The following is a 19,594-nucleotide window of genomic DNA, read 5'->3' on the forward strand; positions in this document are numbered from 1 at the left end:
TGTTTAATAAATGAATTAATGATTTCAAAACCCACTCAAGTGCAAGAACTTTAATCTCTGATAGAGAGCTATCACTAGTTGTCTATCAGAAGAGAGGCCCTTCAGAAGAGCTTCCCTGAAACTAATTTCAATAGTATAAAGTAATTCCTCATTTTTATAGTGGGACATTAATAGATACTATTTCCTTTTTAATATCAGTAAATCAAGAAATAGAAGTACATACATACTATTTAAAACATGACATTGAGCAATGACTAGAACTAAAATCAGGTTACAAATCCTCAAAATTATCAGAAGTATGAATTTAAGTGGAAAACCCAGACCTCAGAACAAAAATATTAATATCAGAAAATGACAATAAAATATTAAAAACAGTATATAAATAGAATGATAGAATCAAGACCAAACATATCTATAAAATCAATAAATATAATGGTCAACTCAGCTATAAAAGAAAAAAAGACCCTCAGATCAGATAGGAAAAAAAAATCAACTGTATGTTTTATGGAAAAAAAAAATTTCTAAAAATAAAGGGACTCAAAAAGCTGACAATAAAGAGTAAAGAAATAGAAAGCAAATATAGACAATGAGAAAACAAAGGTTCCAATATTACTAGAAAATTACTTCAAGGCAGTAAGTGTCAAATAAGACAAAGCTTAACCCATTATAATTAACTAACTTCCATAAAATAAATATTATCTTAATACATTTGATGATAAAAGTAGGAGTTTGGTTTTCCATGGGGAAACGTGCATGTATAGACTGAGTTCAAAACTTGTTAAGAAAGCTCTCCCCAGTACTTCATTCCACCTTTCACCTAGATACTGCCAACATCAGAGAAAAGAGGGTATCACAGATACTACAAACATTAAAAATATTACTAGAAAATATTATGAACATCCTTATATCATTAACTTGAAAATTATGAAATGCACAAATTCCTAGAAAAACATGTTCTCAAAGTTGGTATAGGAACTATGAATATTCATCCATGTACTCATTAAATAAATTGAATCTGCAATTTCAAGGCCTCCCACTTAAAAACAACAACAACAAACTAGGCTGAGATGACTTCACAATTAAGTCTTCCAAACATTTAAAGAAAAGTACCAATCTTCCACAAATTCTTCCAGAGAATATTAAAAGAGAGATCACCTCCCAGCTTATTTTACAAGGCCAGGAAAACCTTGATACTAAAGCTTGAGAAGAAAATTATGAGAAAAGAAAAATGCACATCAATCTCTCTTGTGACTATAAATGCAAAAAATCCTAAACAAAATAACACCAAATCTGAACAGTGATAACACAACATGACCACACTGAGCTTAATCCAGGAATTCAAGGTATGTTTAAAGGTTTTTCCATCTAAAAAAGTCAAGTCTTGCAATTTACCACATCAACCAATCACTGTAATTCACCCTATTAACATAAAAGAGATCATTATACCATTTAACTAGGTAGGGAAAATAATTTGATAAAAGTCAATACCCATTCATGAAAAATATTTTTAGTAAACCAGGAATATAGTGAATTTCCTTAATTTGACAAAGGGTATTTACCAAAAAACCTACAGCAAGCATCATATTTAATGGAGAACCATTAAACACGTTCCCTGGTATTACAATAACAGACAAGGATGTCTGCTATCACTTTTATTCAAGATCGTATTAGCATTCCAAGCCAGTGAAATAAGACACGGAAAAAAAGAAATCAAAGGTTTAAGGATTGACAAGGAAGAAATAAAACTCTCGTTTGCAGATGATATGTTTGTTCATGTGCAAAGTTGGAGAAACTCACTATCTAATAAATGAATTTAGGAAGATAACTGAATACATAGTCAATATACAAAATTCAGCTTATTTCTTCATATTAGCAACAGATAACTAGAAAAAATTTATATGGAATCAGAATAGCATCAAAAAACATCAAATATCTAGAAATCAATTAAAGATGTAAGATGTCTAGACTGAAAACTATAAAATCTTAATGGTGGGATATACCAGGTTAGTGAATTGTAAGACTTAATATTGTAAAAATGTTAATTCTCCCCCAAATTGATCTATAGATTTAAATCCTGGCAGGTTTTGAAGAAGACTGGACAAGCTGAGTCTAAAGTGTATGTGGGGGACTTCCCTGGTGGTCCAGTAGTTAAGACTTCACCTTCCAATGCAGGGGGTACGGGTTTGATCCCTGGTCAGGGAGCTAAGATCCCACATGCCTCGTGGCCAAAAAAAACCAGAACATAAAACAGAAGCAATATTGTAACAAATTCAATAAAGACTTTAAAAATAGTCCACATCGGGCTTCCCTGGTGGCGCAGTGGTTGACAGTCCACCTGCCAATGCAGGCGACACGGGTTCGTGCCCGGTCTAGGAAGATCCCACATGCCGCGGAGCAGCTGGGCCCGTGAGCCATGACCGCTAAGCCTGCGCGTTCGGAGCCCGTGCTCGGCAACGGGAGAGGCCACAGCAGTGAGAGGCCCGCGAACCACACACACAAAAAAAGGTCCACATCAAAAAAAAAACTTTAAATAAATGAATAAACAAATAAAATAAAATGTATGTGGAAATGCCAACAGCCAAGACTAACCAAGATAATCTTAAATGAAGAATAAGAAAGCTGGAAAACTTACACTACCAGATATCAAGACTTTTTATAAAACTACAGCAATTAAAAGAGTGCAGTATTGAGAAACAACAAACAGACCAATGAAATAAAACAGAGTGTAGAAACAGATTCACATGTACAAATAGGGCAAAGGAGCAGAACAGACCAAAAACAGACTTTCACAAGACTTTCACACTTACAAATTTCATTTATGACAGAGGTGACAACACAAAGCAACAGAAAAAGAATGGTCTTTCAGTAAATGGTGCTGGATCAATTGGATATCCATATGGGAAAAAAATAAGTCTACCTCACATCATACACAAAAGTCAATTCCAGATGGATCATAGACCCAAATGCAAAAGTAAAACAAAGCTTTCAGAAGATGACATGGGGAATATATTGATAACCTTGGGGTAAGCAAAAATTTCTTAAACACGTCACAGAAATAAAAGGAAGAGACTGATAAAGTATATCCTTTACTTTTTGAAAATCATCATTGAAGTATTACGTACAGAAAAGTGTAAAAAAAACATAAGTATACAGCTCACTGGAGTTTCATAAAGTAAACACTCATGTAACTACCATGCAGATCAAGAAACAGAGTATCACTAGCACCCCAGAAGCCCCCACCCCACACTCTCCCAGGCTCTATCCCACCTCCCAACTCTCTTAAAATTATGAACTTACACTTACCAAAAAACGCCATTAAGGAAGTGGATAAGGTAAGTCACAAACTGGAAGATATGTGTGATAGATATATCTGACAAAGTACTGATACTCAGAATATACAAAGAACTCCCACAAGTCAATGAAAAAAAGATAAACAACATAACAGAACAATGCATAAAAGAGTAGGCACTTCAAAAGAAAGGATATCTATGCAGCCAATAGACATACAAACAGTGCACAGTATCATTAAATACCAAGGAAATGCAAGTTAAAATGGTAACAAATACACCTAAACACATACCAGAATGTTCAAATTTTTAAAGACTGATAATACCAAGTGCTGACAAGAATTTGAAGCAACTGCACACTACTGGTAGAAGGGTAACTTTGTATAATCACTTTGGAAAACTATATGGTAGCATCTAATAAAGCTGAACATATGCATACTCTAGGACCCAGCACTTCTCCTCTATAAGCTCAAAACCAAAAACACATACTACAATATTCACTGAAGAATATCCATAACAGACAACAAGAAAGACAGAAACTAAAACAACAGCAACAGAATGGTCAATGCAGGGAACAGAGAAAAAGCAAATATCATACAAATAAAAAATGTCCCTATAATTAATAGATTCAGAGAGGAAAGAGTAGAGGTTGTATCCATAAAACAAGAACAGCAAAATTTTATATACAAAAGCCAAGAAACAGATGCTGGAAATTAAAAATATGATCACCAAAATAAAAAAAAAATCAAAGGACTAAAAGTAAAATCAAGAAAATAGCCCAGAAAGTAAAACAACAATAATAAGACAGAAAATACAAAAGTAGAAATAGTAGAAAAAGTAGAAATAGATGGCTAATACACAACTCATACAAAGAGAGAATGGAAAGTTAGGTGATTCAGGAGAAAATGGGGAAAAATGACACAGGAAAATTTCCCACACAAAGGATAGTAGTCACGTCTATCACATACTAAGTGCCTGGTGAATGAAAAAAGGCCTACAGGCACATATCAGTGAATTTTTAAAGATCATAAATATACTAAACTTTTTAAGAGACAAAAAAGAAGACCATAAAAGAGGAACAGAGATTGAGCATGGCACTGAATTTCTCTTTGGCAACTCTAAAACTAGAGAACAATGAAACAACGCCTTCAAAACTTCAGGGAAAATGATTCTCAATCTAAGATTTCATACCCAGACAAACTTGGCTGTGTCCAGATAGAATAAAGTTTATTTCCAATGTGCAGGTTCTCAACTTTACCTCCCATTTTATTTTATTAGAAAGCTACTAGAGGATTCGTTACAAACTGAAGGCATCTACTGAGACAGAGGAGGACAGAATTCCAGAAAACAAACTCCCCACACAGAAGCACAGTAAAGAAAATCCTCAGAGCTACAGCTACACAGCAATACCAGAGAATGCATTCAGACTGAAGAGGAGGAGAGGTGATTCCAGGAAAGACACAAGAAGGAACGCCACGGATTTCAGCATAAGGAAAGTATTATTAATGGGCATGTGGCAGAAACAAGCATGAGGAAAGATTAACTCTGTTATAAAGAAAACGTAGCATACAATTCTTAAGACTGACAACAATAAAGAATTCTGATGCTGATGGTAAAAGACATTACTTGCCATAACCATGAATAACTTTCAGTCATAAAAATGTAAACCCTGACTATTTAACCTATTTAACTAAAAATGTGATATAACTATGTTGGGAGCATGGAGCAGAGAGAGAACTATGTATTCATGTACCATTGTGGGAAGTCAAGAAATAATGTCTAAAATTAATATAAATAAAGAAATAGGATAATAAGTTTATTATTCAGAAATACAGAGGTAATTATAAAGGGAAGTGACCAGAATTGAGATTAAATGCTTCTGGAAATGGAACTAAAAGACACAAAAAGTAGGAAACTACTGTTGGGAAACACAAGTTTTTAAGCATTGATTTTTTTTTCATCTATATTCCTACGTTTCTTAGAGAAATACAAAAATCTCAAAAAATGCCATGGATCTACCCATATCGGTGAAATATTTTTAAGTGATCTAGAAAAATATATGATCATTAAAGGTCACTATGAATGAAAAATCTATGGATTCATTATTTTTTTTAAAAAAATTCACATATAATCTTTCAGCTGCAACTCTCATCCCCATAAAGCCGACAAGTCACCAAAGCAGTTTTCTCTGTAGGGCTCCAACCCAGCATCCTTTGCCTGGATCTCTTACTTCCCACAACTGCCTTAAGAGTATACATTTTCTAATACTTATATTCATATTTTATTATTTACAAAACATTTCCACATTCCAGTCAACGACATTGTTTTCCCAGTTACGTTAAATTTTAAAACTCTCCTCATAGGCACAGCTGATTCATAGATAAATTTTGTCAATTATTTTATGACCAGCATGAAACCAATCTTATCATCTATGCCCTAGCTTCCTATACTTTCTTCAACGGTCTCCTGGCCTTAAGTCAGTTATCATATTACATACAAGAGCCAGATTAAAACCTCTATCTAGGGACTTCCCCGGTGGAGCAGTAGTTAAGAATCTGCTTGCCAATGCAGGGGACACGGGTTCGAGTCCTGGTCTGGGAAGATCCCACATGCCACGGAGCAACTAAGCCCATGAACCACAACTACTGAGCCTGCGCTCTAGAGCCCATGTGCCACAACTACTGAAGCCCGTGCTCCTAGAGCCCATGCTCCGCAACAAGAAAAGCTACCACAATGAGAAGCCCGCGCACCACAACCAAGAGCAGCCCCCACTCGCCGCAACTAGAGAAAGCCCGTGTGCAGCAACAAAGACCCAACACAGCCAAAAATAAAATAAATAAATAAATAAATTTAAACCTCTGTCTAGAATGTCCTACCCATACTTCTCTTCTTTCAAAGACCATATATTCTCTCACTCCTCTGCTTTTTGTTTTCATTGCATTTACCATGCCATGACACATTATATATGTATTTATCTGTTTGTCTCTCTCCCTATCACTCTAGAAAGTAAGTTCCATGAGAGCAGGGACTTGGTTTTGCTCACTGCAGTATTCCCACAACTTAGAAAAGTGCCTGGCACAAGTTGAGGGCTCAATTCATGATTTTTGAATTAAAAAAAAATTCATTCATTCATTACTTCGACAAATATGTGTTAAGCACTGACGTAATGGAGACACTATGGATAAAGCAATGAACAGCTAATACAGTTATGATCAGAAAAGGAGAAAGGAGAAGCACTAAGGAGGGTCTCTAAACCTAGACTTCATGAATCAGGTTTCCTGAACAGATGAAGTGATATCTAAGTTCAGACTTGAGGGATGAGCAGGAAATAGCTAATTAAAGTGGGAAAGAAAGCAGCATGAAATATGATCAGGGAATGCAAGGGCAGGGTGCAGAGGGGGAGATGAATAGCACATTCAAAAATCTACAGTTTCACATGATTCAGTTGTAGAACAAGGGAAGAATGTGAGGCCAGAGAGATACACAAAAGCCAAATCATGAAGGACTTTGTAAGTTATGTTAGGTGTTTTGACTTTAAAAGTCATGTTGGGTTTTTTTTTGACCTAAAAACTAACACGAATCATCAAAACGTTTTCAGCAGAATAACACTATTAGATCATTATGTCAAACAGATCTTCAGGATGCAATATGAAGAAAGAACTGAAGAAAATAAGACAAGAAGCAGAGAGATGAAATGATAGTTCCTTGGTAGAGAGATGGAGCAAGTGAATATTTAGGAGGCAGAGTCAACAGGACTTGTTGGCTAATTAGATTTGGGGGTAAGAGATGGGAAGAGTCAAGAATGATGCTCATGTTTCTGGCTTAGGCGGCCAAGTGGGCAGTGGTACATACAGTGAGATAAAGCATATAGAAGAAAGAGCTGGTTTGAAAGGATGATGATGAAGTTTGGGAAGATGAATTAGAGATACTGGTGAGATGTCTAAGCAAACAATGTTAGTAGATTGAGTGATACAAACAAATGAAGCGCAGGATAAAGATGTAAATTTGGAAATCATTAACATATAGATGATAACTGAGGCCATGACAATGAGTGAAATCATCCATGGAGGGTTTACCTACAGAGAAGAATGCACAGTATTCCCTAGGAAACCCCACCATTTTGAAAGATAGACACAGAAGGAACACAGGATGGGAATTGAGAAAAAAACAAAGAAGGAGGAAAACCAAGAGACTACAGTGTCACAGAATAAAAGACAATATTTCAGAAGGCAGATGTAGTCAAGAGTGCCTAATACTAAAACAGGTTAAGTAATGTAAGGACTGAAGTTTGCTCAACCAGTTTAATTAGGATCATCAATAATCTTGATGAGAACAGTTCAAGCGGCACAGTGAGAACAAAAGCAGTATTTCAGAGATATAAAAACTAAGAGGTAAAGTAGATAGTAAATACACACAACTCCAAGAAGTTTGACTGTAAAGGGAAAAGAAAGAAAATGAATTCTAAAGGAGACACAGAGTAAAATAAATAAATTTTTAAGATAGGGAAGATTTGAATATATTTAAATGCTTTGGGGAAGAAGCCAGTTTAGAAAGAAGTTGAAGATGAAAGGTAGCTGACATAATCCATTGAGTGAGCTGTCTGAGAAGGTAAGAGGGAATGTATCTGGGAAGCACAGATATTGGTATTACCTTTAGGTCACAAGATATGGTCAAGTTCAGTTCAGAGGGGTAATAAAAAAGCTACTTCCTTGTTCAGATCCTTTAATCATTTCTCATTTGCAAATTTAAACACAAATGCTTTAGTCTGTTCAACTTCACAAATATTCAGATAAGTGCAAATTTAAAATGAAATCGTTTTTATACAATGAACTACCAAGAAGAAGAAATATTGATAATAATACCATAGAAGGTAAGCTGAAACTGAACTGCACATAATTTGTCAATAGACTTTTAATTTGGTACAAGTCTTTGGAAATCAACTTGCCAGTATGTATCAAAAATCATAAATATTCATACTAATTATATTTCTGGGAATCTAGCCCAAGGAAATATTGAAAAATATAGGAAGGAACTTACATACATAAGGATACTCACTTGAGTACTACCTATAATGGTGAAAAACTGGAAATAATATGGAAATTATAAAGTAAATTGTATGCCAGCACAATGCACAGTTTTTGGAATAATATACAGTTAATTATAAAATTATAGCACACAAATTATATAAAACATGGATTAAATGTGTATAATACAATGTTAGGTGAAATGTTTTAAAAGTATGTGTATATACATGGCATCTTTCCAACATCACCCAGAATAATGCTTTTAAATAATACTGGACAACATATCATCTATTTCTTCTGCCCAGGCAGCCAATTTATCTGTCTAGAGACAAGGAATATAATATCCTCCATGGAACTCTCTGCTTTAGCTTATCTATTTCTTAATCATAAAAGCATTATACTAAAGACTAAACTAGAAGTAACAGTCAGGGGTTAGGAAGGAGTAAATGTTAAAATGCCTGGAATGAACAGCAGTTTTCAGGGTTATAATAACTGAATACTAAAATATTTTATAAACTTTTCACACACAATGTCTTTAAAGTGCACATTTTTAAAATTTACCTTTCACCTAAAAAGTTTCTTCTAACATGTAAAAACAGTCACTCTCGGTTATTATCAAAAAGATGAGATTTAAGTGCTGGCAAGGATGTAGAGAAAAGGGAACCCTCATTCACTATTGGTAAGAATGTAAATCGGTACAGCCATGATGGAAAACATTTGAAGGTTCCTCAAGAAATTAGAAATAGAACTACCATATGATCCAGCAATCCTACTTCTGGCTATATATCCAAAGGAAATGAAATCAACATCTCAAAGAGATATCTGTACCCCCATATTCACTGCAACTTTATTCACAATAACCAAGTTATAGAAACAAACTAAGTGTCCATCGATGGATGAATGGATAATGTGTGTGTGTGTATATATACATACATATATTTATGTATATACACACACACAATGGAATATTATCATCCATAAAAAAGAAAGAAATCCTGCCATTTGTGATAACATAGATGAAACTTGAGGTCATTATGCTAAGTGAAATAAGTCAAACAGAGAAAGCAAACACTGTGTGATCTTGCTTATATGTGGAATCTCAAAAAACCAAACTCATAGAAACACAGAGTAGAATGGTGATTGCCAGGGGCTGAAGGTGGGGAAAATGGGGAGATGTTGATCAAAACATACGAACTTCCAGTTGTAAGATGAATAAGTTCTGGGGATCTAATGTACAGCATGGTGACTATAGTTAACAATACTGTATTATACACCTGAAAGTTGTTAAGAGAGATCTTAAATGTTCTCACAATCACCACAACAACAAAAAAATGGTAATTATGTAAGGTAATAGATGTATTAACTAACTTTTTCCTGGTAATCATTTTGCAATGTATACACGTATCAAATTGTCACACTGTACACCTTAAATTTACACGATGTTATATGTCAATTACATCTCAATAAAGCTGGAAAAAAATCATTAAAAAAAGACATTTCTGGAATGGAGTAAAGGCAAGTTTCATATCCTTTGAACAAAGAATTAGCTAACAAAATAAAAGGAAAAAAATCTAGGATCAAATGGAAGATTTAAATCCACTTCTTCGGTGATTTAAATGTTTACTTTTCGGTAAAAAAAAGAATATTCTGTAAGAAATGTAATTAATATTCAAAGACTATCAGAAACACCTAAAGCCTGTAGGCTTTAATTAAAAGGAAAAAGTAATGGCTCAAAAGCTGAAGTTTCTTTGATTTGAGGATAAAAAAAGAGAAAAAGCAAGAGACCATAAAGTGTCAAAGATGACAGCATTAAAGAAATAAGAAAGAAACAGATATGTGATTTCTCCATATATTGAAAGAAGGAAGCTAGGAAAGACACCCTTGACAGCAAAATCACTATTCAATTAGATTAAAAAGAATTAGGGGCATGTTTTACATATCTGGCCAAATAAGGATAGTTCAAAGATCTTACTGTTTGGGATAAGAGTCTTATAACTGGTAGAATTCCCTCCACCCCAGTCAAGATTTCTTTTTAATCTAATGACAAGACAAATACATGTTAAATATGCCAATAGTATATATAAAACTGGCTGGCTACTTACCCTATCATAACCAGATTTTACAAATGCCATCTCTACCTTATCATTTTAATTGTAGGCAGAAATCACTGGTGAATTCTGTTTAATGCACTTTTGTTTACATACCTTAATTTGCCCTTTTAAAACTAAGGCATTTTCAAGGAGTCAGTACATTAGAATTTCATAATTTATATATTTTATAGAACTCAAATTAGACTGCCATATTAGACAGAACTAGGCATATGATGTTTGTTATATAAAAACAGAATTATGAATTTCTATGATTGCTTCACATCTAAACTAATCACTTCAAACCGATTCAAGGTAAAAGATCTAAAAATCAAATCCTAGTTCTAGGTCTCAAAATTCAACACTCCGAAAGGAATTACAATACCACTAGCTTGAATACCTTATTAAAATAATGTGATACAGTTAAGATAAAAACGTATCTGCAGGAACCTCAAAAAAATAGAAACCTCACTGTCTAATTTATTTACTCTATGATCAGAATAACTTCTCCAAATGAAGTATTTGGCAATTTATATTACTAATCTAGTTCAATGAAGCTATGCAAAAGGTAGCAAAATTGGAAGAATCATTTTTACCTATGTATTTTATGCCAACTATCTCCTCAACAAGAATAGCTCACTAGCAGTCATCTGCCATATGTATGTCAAAATATAATTAAATCAACATCTTTCCTTTACTTAAAAACCTGAATCTAAACTGGAATAGTCAGGATGACAGATCATGATTTCAAAAAACATTAATACCAAAGTTGTCTCTTTACTATTTTCCTGCATTTACTCAATGCACAGTCCTATATTTTGAAATCCTGTTAGTGAGACAGTAGTCAAATATTATCTCAATTCTTACGTTCAGGATAAAGAAGGTGGAGAGACAACTAATGTCTTAGCGTAATCAAAAACATCCAGCAAAAATTGTCAGGTGACAAGAGGATAATGTGAAAAACAGTGCAAACATTTGGAGAAGTAACCTCCAAAATAATTTTAACACTTCCTGTCTCTGAAAGCTAGAAGGAAGATAAAAACCCTCAAAAGGGCTTCCCTGGTGGCACGGTGGTTGAGAGTCCGCCTGCCGATGCAGGGGACACGGGTTCGTGCCCCGGTCCGGGAAGATCCCACATGCCACGGAGCGGCTGGGCCCCTGAGCCATGGCCGCTGAACCTGCGCGTCCGGAGCCTGTGCTCCGCAACGGGAGAGGCCACAACAGTGAGAGGCCCGCGTACCACAAAACAAAACAAAACAAAACAAAACAAAAAAACCCTCAAAAGATCTGGGTTAAAATGACATAAGTGGGGTTTTTTTGGTGGGGGCAGGAGATGATTTAGCTTTTTTGACATATTCTTTTCACTTGAGAACAATCTCATAAACGTTAATTAAAGAAGGAAAACTTACAACTACTCAACATACCAAAGAATAAGAAGCAACTAATCTGGTTACTTCAGCTTTAAAAATCTAGGTTGCCAATATCTCTACAACCAGATAAACACCCAGTAAATATAATTACTACTGTTTTTAAAATCTGTGACTGAACTTAAGTGCAGAAAACAATTAAATTCCTGTTAAAATGACCATAATTTGCTACTCGGTTTGTCTTTAACCAAAATATTTGTTCACAGACTATATTGAGAATGATTTGACAAGGAAAAGATGAGGATAAAATTTACTAAATACTATCTGTTCTCAATGAGACAACTCAAATTTTCAACATGGAACTAATATTATTAGTTATTCCACTTTCTTTATCTTTTGGGCTTTTTGAAGCAAACTGTCTTACCCAATTACATACTTTCAAATTTTTCAATTGATAAAAACCTTTACAAGGAAACGATTTTAAAATCACCGAAAAGCCAAAGGACAAGATGTTCAAGACTTTAGACAGTATCTAAGAAAGAACACAATCAGGGAATGGCTTTGTCAAGGTGGGCAAAGCTCAGAATGGCAGAATTCCTTCCCTGTTGGAATGAATATACTAAAACTGCCGGTGGTTTGGTGGCTATCACTGGGTGCAGTAGTAAAACAGAAGGGAAAAGCCTGGCACAGAAAGCTGAATGGCCCAAAGAAAACCTAAGTGGTGACAAGAGCCTAAAGGCACATGCAGGTACGCATCTTTTATATTGGATGTGATACACTTACATGGCCCCTGTTGAATCTCTTGGGGACCAACAGTAAAGCAAGTTTAGAACTTCAAATCTTGAGACATCTATAGCAAGATGCTGATCCAATGTGGCTCCAAATATCTTCTGTTTTCCTGGCTCACCTGAAGAGGAAAAAACACTACAGAGGATGTGGGAACTGAATTTCTTTATGTAGTTTCTTCTAGAGCAACTGTCTGAAAGTTTTGGCCCAATCCTTTTTGAAGTCTGGAGATGAGACACTTGAGGGACTAGTGAAAAACAAAATTCACATGAAAAGGTGGAGTGAGACATCTAAAAGGGGAATACGAGAGCAAAAGATACTGGTCGTAGGTAAATCAGTGTTTCTAATCCTTAAGTGGGAGGAGGCAGAGAAAGGAGAGAAAAAATGCACCGATGTTTCTCCCTCCACTCCCTCACCCCAATTGCTACTAAAATTTCACAAAGTACCTAAACTTTTTGACCGCAATTAGGGAGTGAGTGAGCAAGACTACTTGGAAAGTTTAAGCGTTTTGTCAAGTCTCCCTCCCCTGGCTAAGCGGCATTATTAAGCAGCAGGGAGGCCTTTCAGATAATACTTTTTTTCTAAGAAAAGATTCTGGTGGAATACAGCTTGAAACAATAAAGGAAGAGAAAAATAAATGCAATTTATACAAAAATGGAAGTCACAGGACAATATACCATATTGACAAAGTTTATTTACTTCTGTTTTTCCAAAGGGGAGGGCTGCTTTCTTGTAATAAGAAATCAGAACAAAAAGTAGTTTCCAAATAATAGAAAATATTTTTAAACTAGGCAACACAACTGCATGCTTCATCCCCTTAGGAAATATTACCCCTGGAAAGATAATCTTTAAAAAACTAAGAAGAGCAGAACCAAGTCTGATGTACATTACAACACAAAAGCATAAAAGTGGAGTCCATAAAATTAATTTTAGATTTTTTAATTAACTTAATTTTTTTCTTAAAACATTTTACCTAAATGTTGTCTTATCAGAGTTATTCTCCAGCATTCATGTAATAGCCTAGGATATAAAACAATTTTCTTTCCAAATATATTCCATTTTAACCAGAGTTTACTTGAACTATATCTGGTAAAGATACCAGAATTTTCTGAAAAATAAGGTTGGAGAACCAATTAGATCCTTACCTGACGTGGCTGTTCATTCATTCGTTGTGGATCTGATTTCACTTTATTACTAGGATGATTTGTGACTTTGGTTACCGGTTGTTTGAAAATTGATGCTGTTTGTCTAATTGGCAATGTTGTATTCAAGTCTGGCTTACCCTGTGGATATAAGTGCGTTTTAATTAATAAATATTATATATAAATACAATTAGATAAATTTTTATTAATTCAATATGTATTACTTTAACTTGGATTATACCAAACTTCTCAATCTCAGCATTTTAAATACTCTGAAGTACACTTTAATCACTTTATTATGTAAGACGTGCAAAGTTTTCTCATAATAAAAAGCTTTCTGTATTCTTTTAAATGTAAGAAAATTCTCTAAATTAAAATTCATAATTAATTTGATTAGCAAGATACTAGGAACTTCTAGGTGAACAAATATGTTTAAGGTTAGGTTACACAAAAGGAAGGAGGGTTTTCAGGACAATAATCGGAAAGCAGTCATTTCTACATTCTGAAAATGGAGGAAACTAATAGCGCACTTGGCCATTAAAATATAAATAACCTCATGAGCTGTCGGGGGCCAGGCTTACGTAAAACCACAAAGGTTAACCTTCCCTTTTATATTAAAAAAAAGATAATTAGAAATGAAAGTTGTAATTCCACAGAGCTCAATTTAGAAAAATGTAATAAAATAAGGAAATATCCTTTATCTTTAATATTTTATAGCACATTTAATGCTTTTTTAAAAAAACTTAAAATTGAAGTTTCAGAAGGGCAAGCAACATACTTATATATTTTTAATCAACCAGTAAAAAAATTATGTTCTAATGAAAAGCAAATGTGGCACAGAATTGCTATTAAGCTCATTTGAAATACTCTAACATCAGGTGGGGCAGAGGCGAGGAAAAAGGAAAATAAAGAACAAAATGTGATTTAATCACTGTGTATTCTGAGTCTGGCAAAAACCATAAAGGCTCCAATACACCTGGAAGCAATACACATCAGATAATTTTAGTATACAAGTATACCTGATAAATCATCTACAGGATATTCAATGAACTTTTATCTTTATAACTATCTCCAAATAAAAGTTATACCAACTTTGAGACTCCAGAACAGCAGTTCTCAACCTTGAGCATGCATCAGAGTCACCCAGAGGGCTGATGAAAGCACAGGTTATTGGGCCTCACTCCCAGAAATTCTGATTCAGGAGGTCTGAGGTAGGACCTGGGAAACTGCATTTCTATTAAGGTCCAGGTGATGCTGATGCTGGTACAGCGACCACACTTGGACAACTACTGCTCTAAAACAAAGACTGCGAGTTGGTGGCGGGGAGGCCAGGTCTAACCCATAGATACATGTGTTTTGCTCAGTTTTTAGTTCCTTTAGTAAATTAAGCCAACATCTACAAATAAAATTCACATAAAATGCAGAATTCTAGGCTGCTTAAAGGAGCTCCAGAGACGGGTGCGAGCCGCGGCTAACAGCGCGGACCCCAGAGACGGGCATGAGACGCTAAGGCTGCTGCTGCTGACACCAAGAAGCCTCTGTGCGAGCACAGGTCACTCTCCACACCTCCCTTCCGGGGAGCCTGTGCCACCCGCCACTGCCAGGGTCCCGGGATCCAGGGACAACTTCCCCGGGAGAACGCACGGCGCGCCTCAGGGTGGTACAATGTCACGCTGGCCTCTGCCGCTGCAGGCTCGCTCCGCATCCGTACCCCTCCCTCCCCCCCCGGCCTCAGTGAGCCAGAGTCCCCGAATCAGCGGCTCCTTTAACCCCGTCCTGTCTGAGCAAAGAACAGACGCCCTCCGGCGACCTACACACAGAGGCGGGGCCAAATCCAAAGCTGAACCCCGGGAGCTGTGTGAACAAAGAAGAGAAAAGGAAATCTCTTCCAGCAGCCTCAGGAGCAGCGGATTAAACCTCCACAATCAACTTGATGTACCTGCATCTGTGGAATACATGAATAGACAACGAATCATCCCAAATTGAGGAGGTGGACTTTGAGAGGAAGATTTATTATTTTTTCCCCTTTTCCGCTTTTTGTGAGTATACGTGTATGTGTAGGCTTCTGTGTGAGATTTTGTCTGTATAGCTTTGCTTCCACCATTTGTCCTAGGGTGCCATCCGTCTGTTTTTTTTTAATTTTTTTCTTAATAATTATTTTATTTTAAAAACTTTATTGTACCTTACTTTATTTTATTTTACCCTCTTTCTTTCTTTCTACTTTTTCTCCCTTTTATTCTGAGCCGTGTGGATGAAAGGCTCTTGGTGCTGCAGCCCGGAGTCAGTGCTGTGCCTCTGAGGTGGGAGAGCCAACTTCAGGACACTGGTCCACAGGAGACCTCCCAGATCCATGTAATATCAAATGGCGAACATCTCCCAGAGATCTCCATCTCAACACCAACACCCAGCTTCACTCAACAACCAGCAAGCTACAGTGCTGGACACCCTATGCCAAACAACTAGCAAGACAGGAACAGAACCCCACCCATTAGCAGAAAGGCTGCCTAAAAGCATAATAAGTCCACAGACAGCCCAAAACACACCACAAGACGGGGACCTGCCCACCAGAAAGACAAGATCCAGCCTCATCCACCAGAACACAGGCACTAGTCCCCGCCACCAGGAAGCCTACACAACCCACTGAACCAACTTTAGCCACTGGGGACAGACACCAAAAACAACAGGAACTACGAGCCTTCAGCCTGCAAAACGGAGACCCCAAACACAGTAAGATAAGCAAAATGAGAAAAAAGAAAAACACACAGCAGATGAAGGAGCAAGATAAAAACCCACCAGACCTAACAAATGAAAAGGAAATAGGCAATCTACCTGAAAAAGAATTCAGAATAATGATAGTAAAGATGATCCAAAATCTTAGAAATAGAGAAAATGCAAGAAACATTTAACAAGGAACTAGAAGAACTAAAAAGGAAACAAGCAACGATGAACAACACAATAAATGAAATTAAAAATACTCTAGATGGGATCAATAGCAGAATAACTGAGGCAGAAGAACGGATAAGTGACCTGGAAGATAAAGTAGTGGAAATAACTACTGCAGAGAAGAATAAAGAAAAAAGAATGAAGAGAACTGAGGACAGTCTCAGAGACTTCTGGGACAACATTAAATGCACCAACATTCGAATTATAGGGGTCCGAGAAGAAGAAGAGAAAAAGAAAGGGACTAAGAAAATATTTGAAAGATCATAGTTGAAAAATTCCCTAATATGGGAAAGGAAATAGTTAATCAAGTCCAGGAAGCACAGAGAGTCCCATACAGGATAAATCCAAGGAGAAACATGCCAAGACACATATAACTCAAACTGTCAAAAATTAAATACAAAGAAAACATATTAAAAGCAGCAAGGGAAAAACAACAAGTAACACACATGGGAATCCCCATAAGGTTCACAGCTGATCTTTCAGCAGAAACTCTGCAGGCCAGAAGGGATTGGCAGGACATATTTAAAGTGATGAAGGAGAAAAACCTACAACCAAGATTACTCTACACAGCAAGGATCTCATTCAGAATTGATGGAGAAATTAAAACCTTTACAGACAAGCAAAAGCTGAGACAGTTCAGCACCACCAAACCAGCTTTACAACAAATGTTAAAGAATCTTCTCTAGGCAAGAAACACAAGTGAAGAAAAATACCTACAATAACAAACCCAAAACAATTAAGAAAATGGGAATAGGAACATACATATCGATAATTACCTTTAATGTAAATGGATTAAATGCTCCGACCAAAAGACACAGACTGGCTGAATGGATACAAAAACAAGACCCATATATTTGCTGTCCACAAGAGACCCACTTCAGACCTAGAGACACATACAGACTGAAAGTGAGGGGATGGAAAAAGATATTCCATGCAAATGGAAACCAAAAGAAAGCTGGAGTAGCAATTCTCATATCAGACAAAACAGACTTTACAATAAAGACTATTAGAAGGGACAAAGAAGGACACTACATAATGATCAAGGATCGATCCAAGAAGATAAAACAACTGTAAATATTTATGCACCCAACATAGGTGCACCTCAATACATAAGGCAAATACTAACAGCCATAAAAGGGGATATCGACAGTAACACATTCATAGTAGGGGACTTTAACACCCCACTTTCACCAATGGACAGATCATCCAAAATGAAAATAAATAAGGAAACACAAGCTTTAAATGATACATTAAACAAGATGGACTTAATTGATATTTATAGGACATTCCATACAATAACAACAGAATACACAATTTTCTCAAGTGCTCATGGAACATTCTCCAAGATAGATCATATCTTGGGTCACAAATCAAGCCTTGGTAAATTTAAGAAAATTGAAATCGTATCAAGTATCTTTTCCAACCACAACGCTATGAGACTAGATATCAATTACAGGAAAAGATCTGTAAAAAATACAAACACATGGAGGCTAAACAATACACTACTTAATAACGAAGTGATCGCTGAAGAAATCAAAGAGGAAATCAAAATATACCTAGAAACAAATGACAATGGAGACACTATGACCCAAAACCTATGGGATGCAGCAAAAGCAGTTCTAAAGGGAAGTTTATAGCAATACAATCCTACCTTAAGAAACAGGAAACATCTCAAATAAACAACCTAAGCTTGCACCTAAAGCAATTAGAGAAAGAAGAACAAAAAAAACCCAAAGTTAGCAGAAGGAAAGAAATCATAAAGATCAGATCAGAAATAAATGAAAAAGAAATGAAGGAAACAATAGCAAAGATCAATAAAACTAAAAGCTGGTTCTTTGAGAAGATAAACAAAATTGATAAACCATTAGCCAGACTCATCAAGAAAAAAAGGGAGAAGATTCAAATCAATAGAAATGAAAAAGGAGAAGTAACAACTGACACTGCAGAAATACAAAAGATCATGAGAGGTTACTACAAGCAACTCTATGCCAATAAAATGGACAACCTGGAAGAAATGGACAAATTCTTAGAAATGCACAACCTTCTGAGACTGAACCAGGAAGAAATAGAAAATACGAACAGACAAATCACAAGCACTGAAATTGAAACTGTGATTAAAAATCTTCCAACAAACAAAAGCCCAGGACCAGATGGCTTCACAGGCATATTCTTTCAAACATTTAGAGAAGAGCTAACACCTATCCTTCTCAAACTCTTCCAAAATATAGCAGAGGGAGGAACACTTCAAACTCATTCTACAAGGCCACCATCACCCTGATACCAAAACCAGACAAGGATGTCACAAAGAAAGAAAACTACAGGCCAATATCACTGATGAACATAGATGCAAAAATCCTCAACAAAATACTAGCAAACAGATTCCAACAGCACATGAAAATGATCATACACCATGATCAAGTGGGGTTTATTCCAGGAATGCAAGGATTCTTCAATATACGCAAATCAATCAACGTGATACACCATATTAACAAACTGAAGGTGAAAAACCATATGGTCATCTCAATAGATGCAGAGAAAGCTTTCGACAAATTCAACATCCATTTATGATAAAAACCCTCCAGAAAGTAGGCATAGAGGAAACTTTACTCAACATGATAAAGGCCATATATGACAAACCCACAGCCAACATCATCCTCAATGGTGAAAAATTGAAAGCATTTCCACTAAGATCAGGAACAAGACAAGGTTGCCCACTCTCACCACTCTTATTCAACATAGTTTTGGAAGTTTTAGCCACAGCAATCAAAGAAAGGAAAATAAAAGGAATCCAAATCAGAAAAGAAGAAGTAAAGCTGTCACTGTTTGCAGATGACATGATACTATACATAGAGAAACCTAAAGATGCTACCAGAAAACTACTAGAGCTAATCAATGAATTTGGTAAAGTAGCAGGATACAAAATTAATGCACAGAAATCTCTGCATTCCTACACACGAA

The 19,594-nt window shown here is 35.9% G+C and overlaps 1 protein-coding gene across 1 annotated transcript in view; it reads right to left on the minus strand.

The window, feature by feature from the left end:
* Positions 1 to 19,594, minus strand: part of MBD2 (methyl-CpG binding domain protein 2) — a 79,746-nt gene that overhangs the window by 24,411 nt on the left and 35,741 nt on the right. Inside the window, exon 3 of the mRNA XM_082668444.1 lies at positions 13,697 to 13,834. Within this exon, the coding sequence (XP_082524570.1) occupies positions 13,697 to 13,834 (138 nt within the window). The remainder of the gene's footprint in view (positions 1 to 13,696; positions 13,835 to 19,594) is intronic.

Source organism: Grampus griseus (genome assembly GCF_964374135.1).
Source record: "Grampus griseus genome assembly, chromosome: 12".
Lineage (NCBI taxonomy): Eukaryota > Metazoa > Chordata > Mammalia > Artiodactyla > Delphinidae > Grampus > Grampus griseus.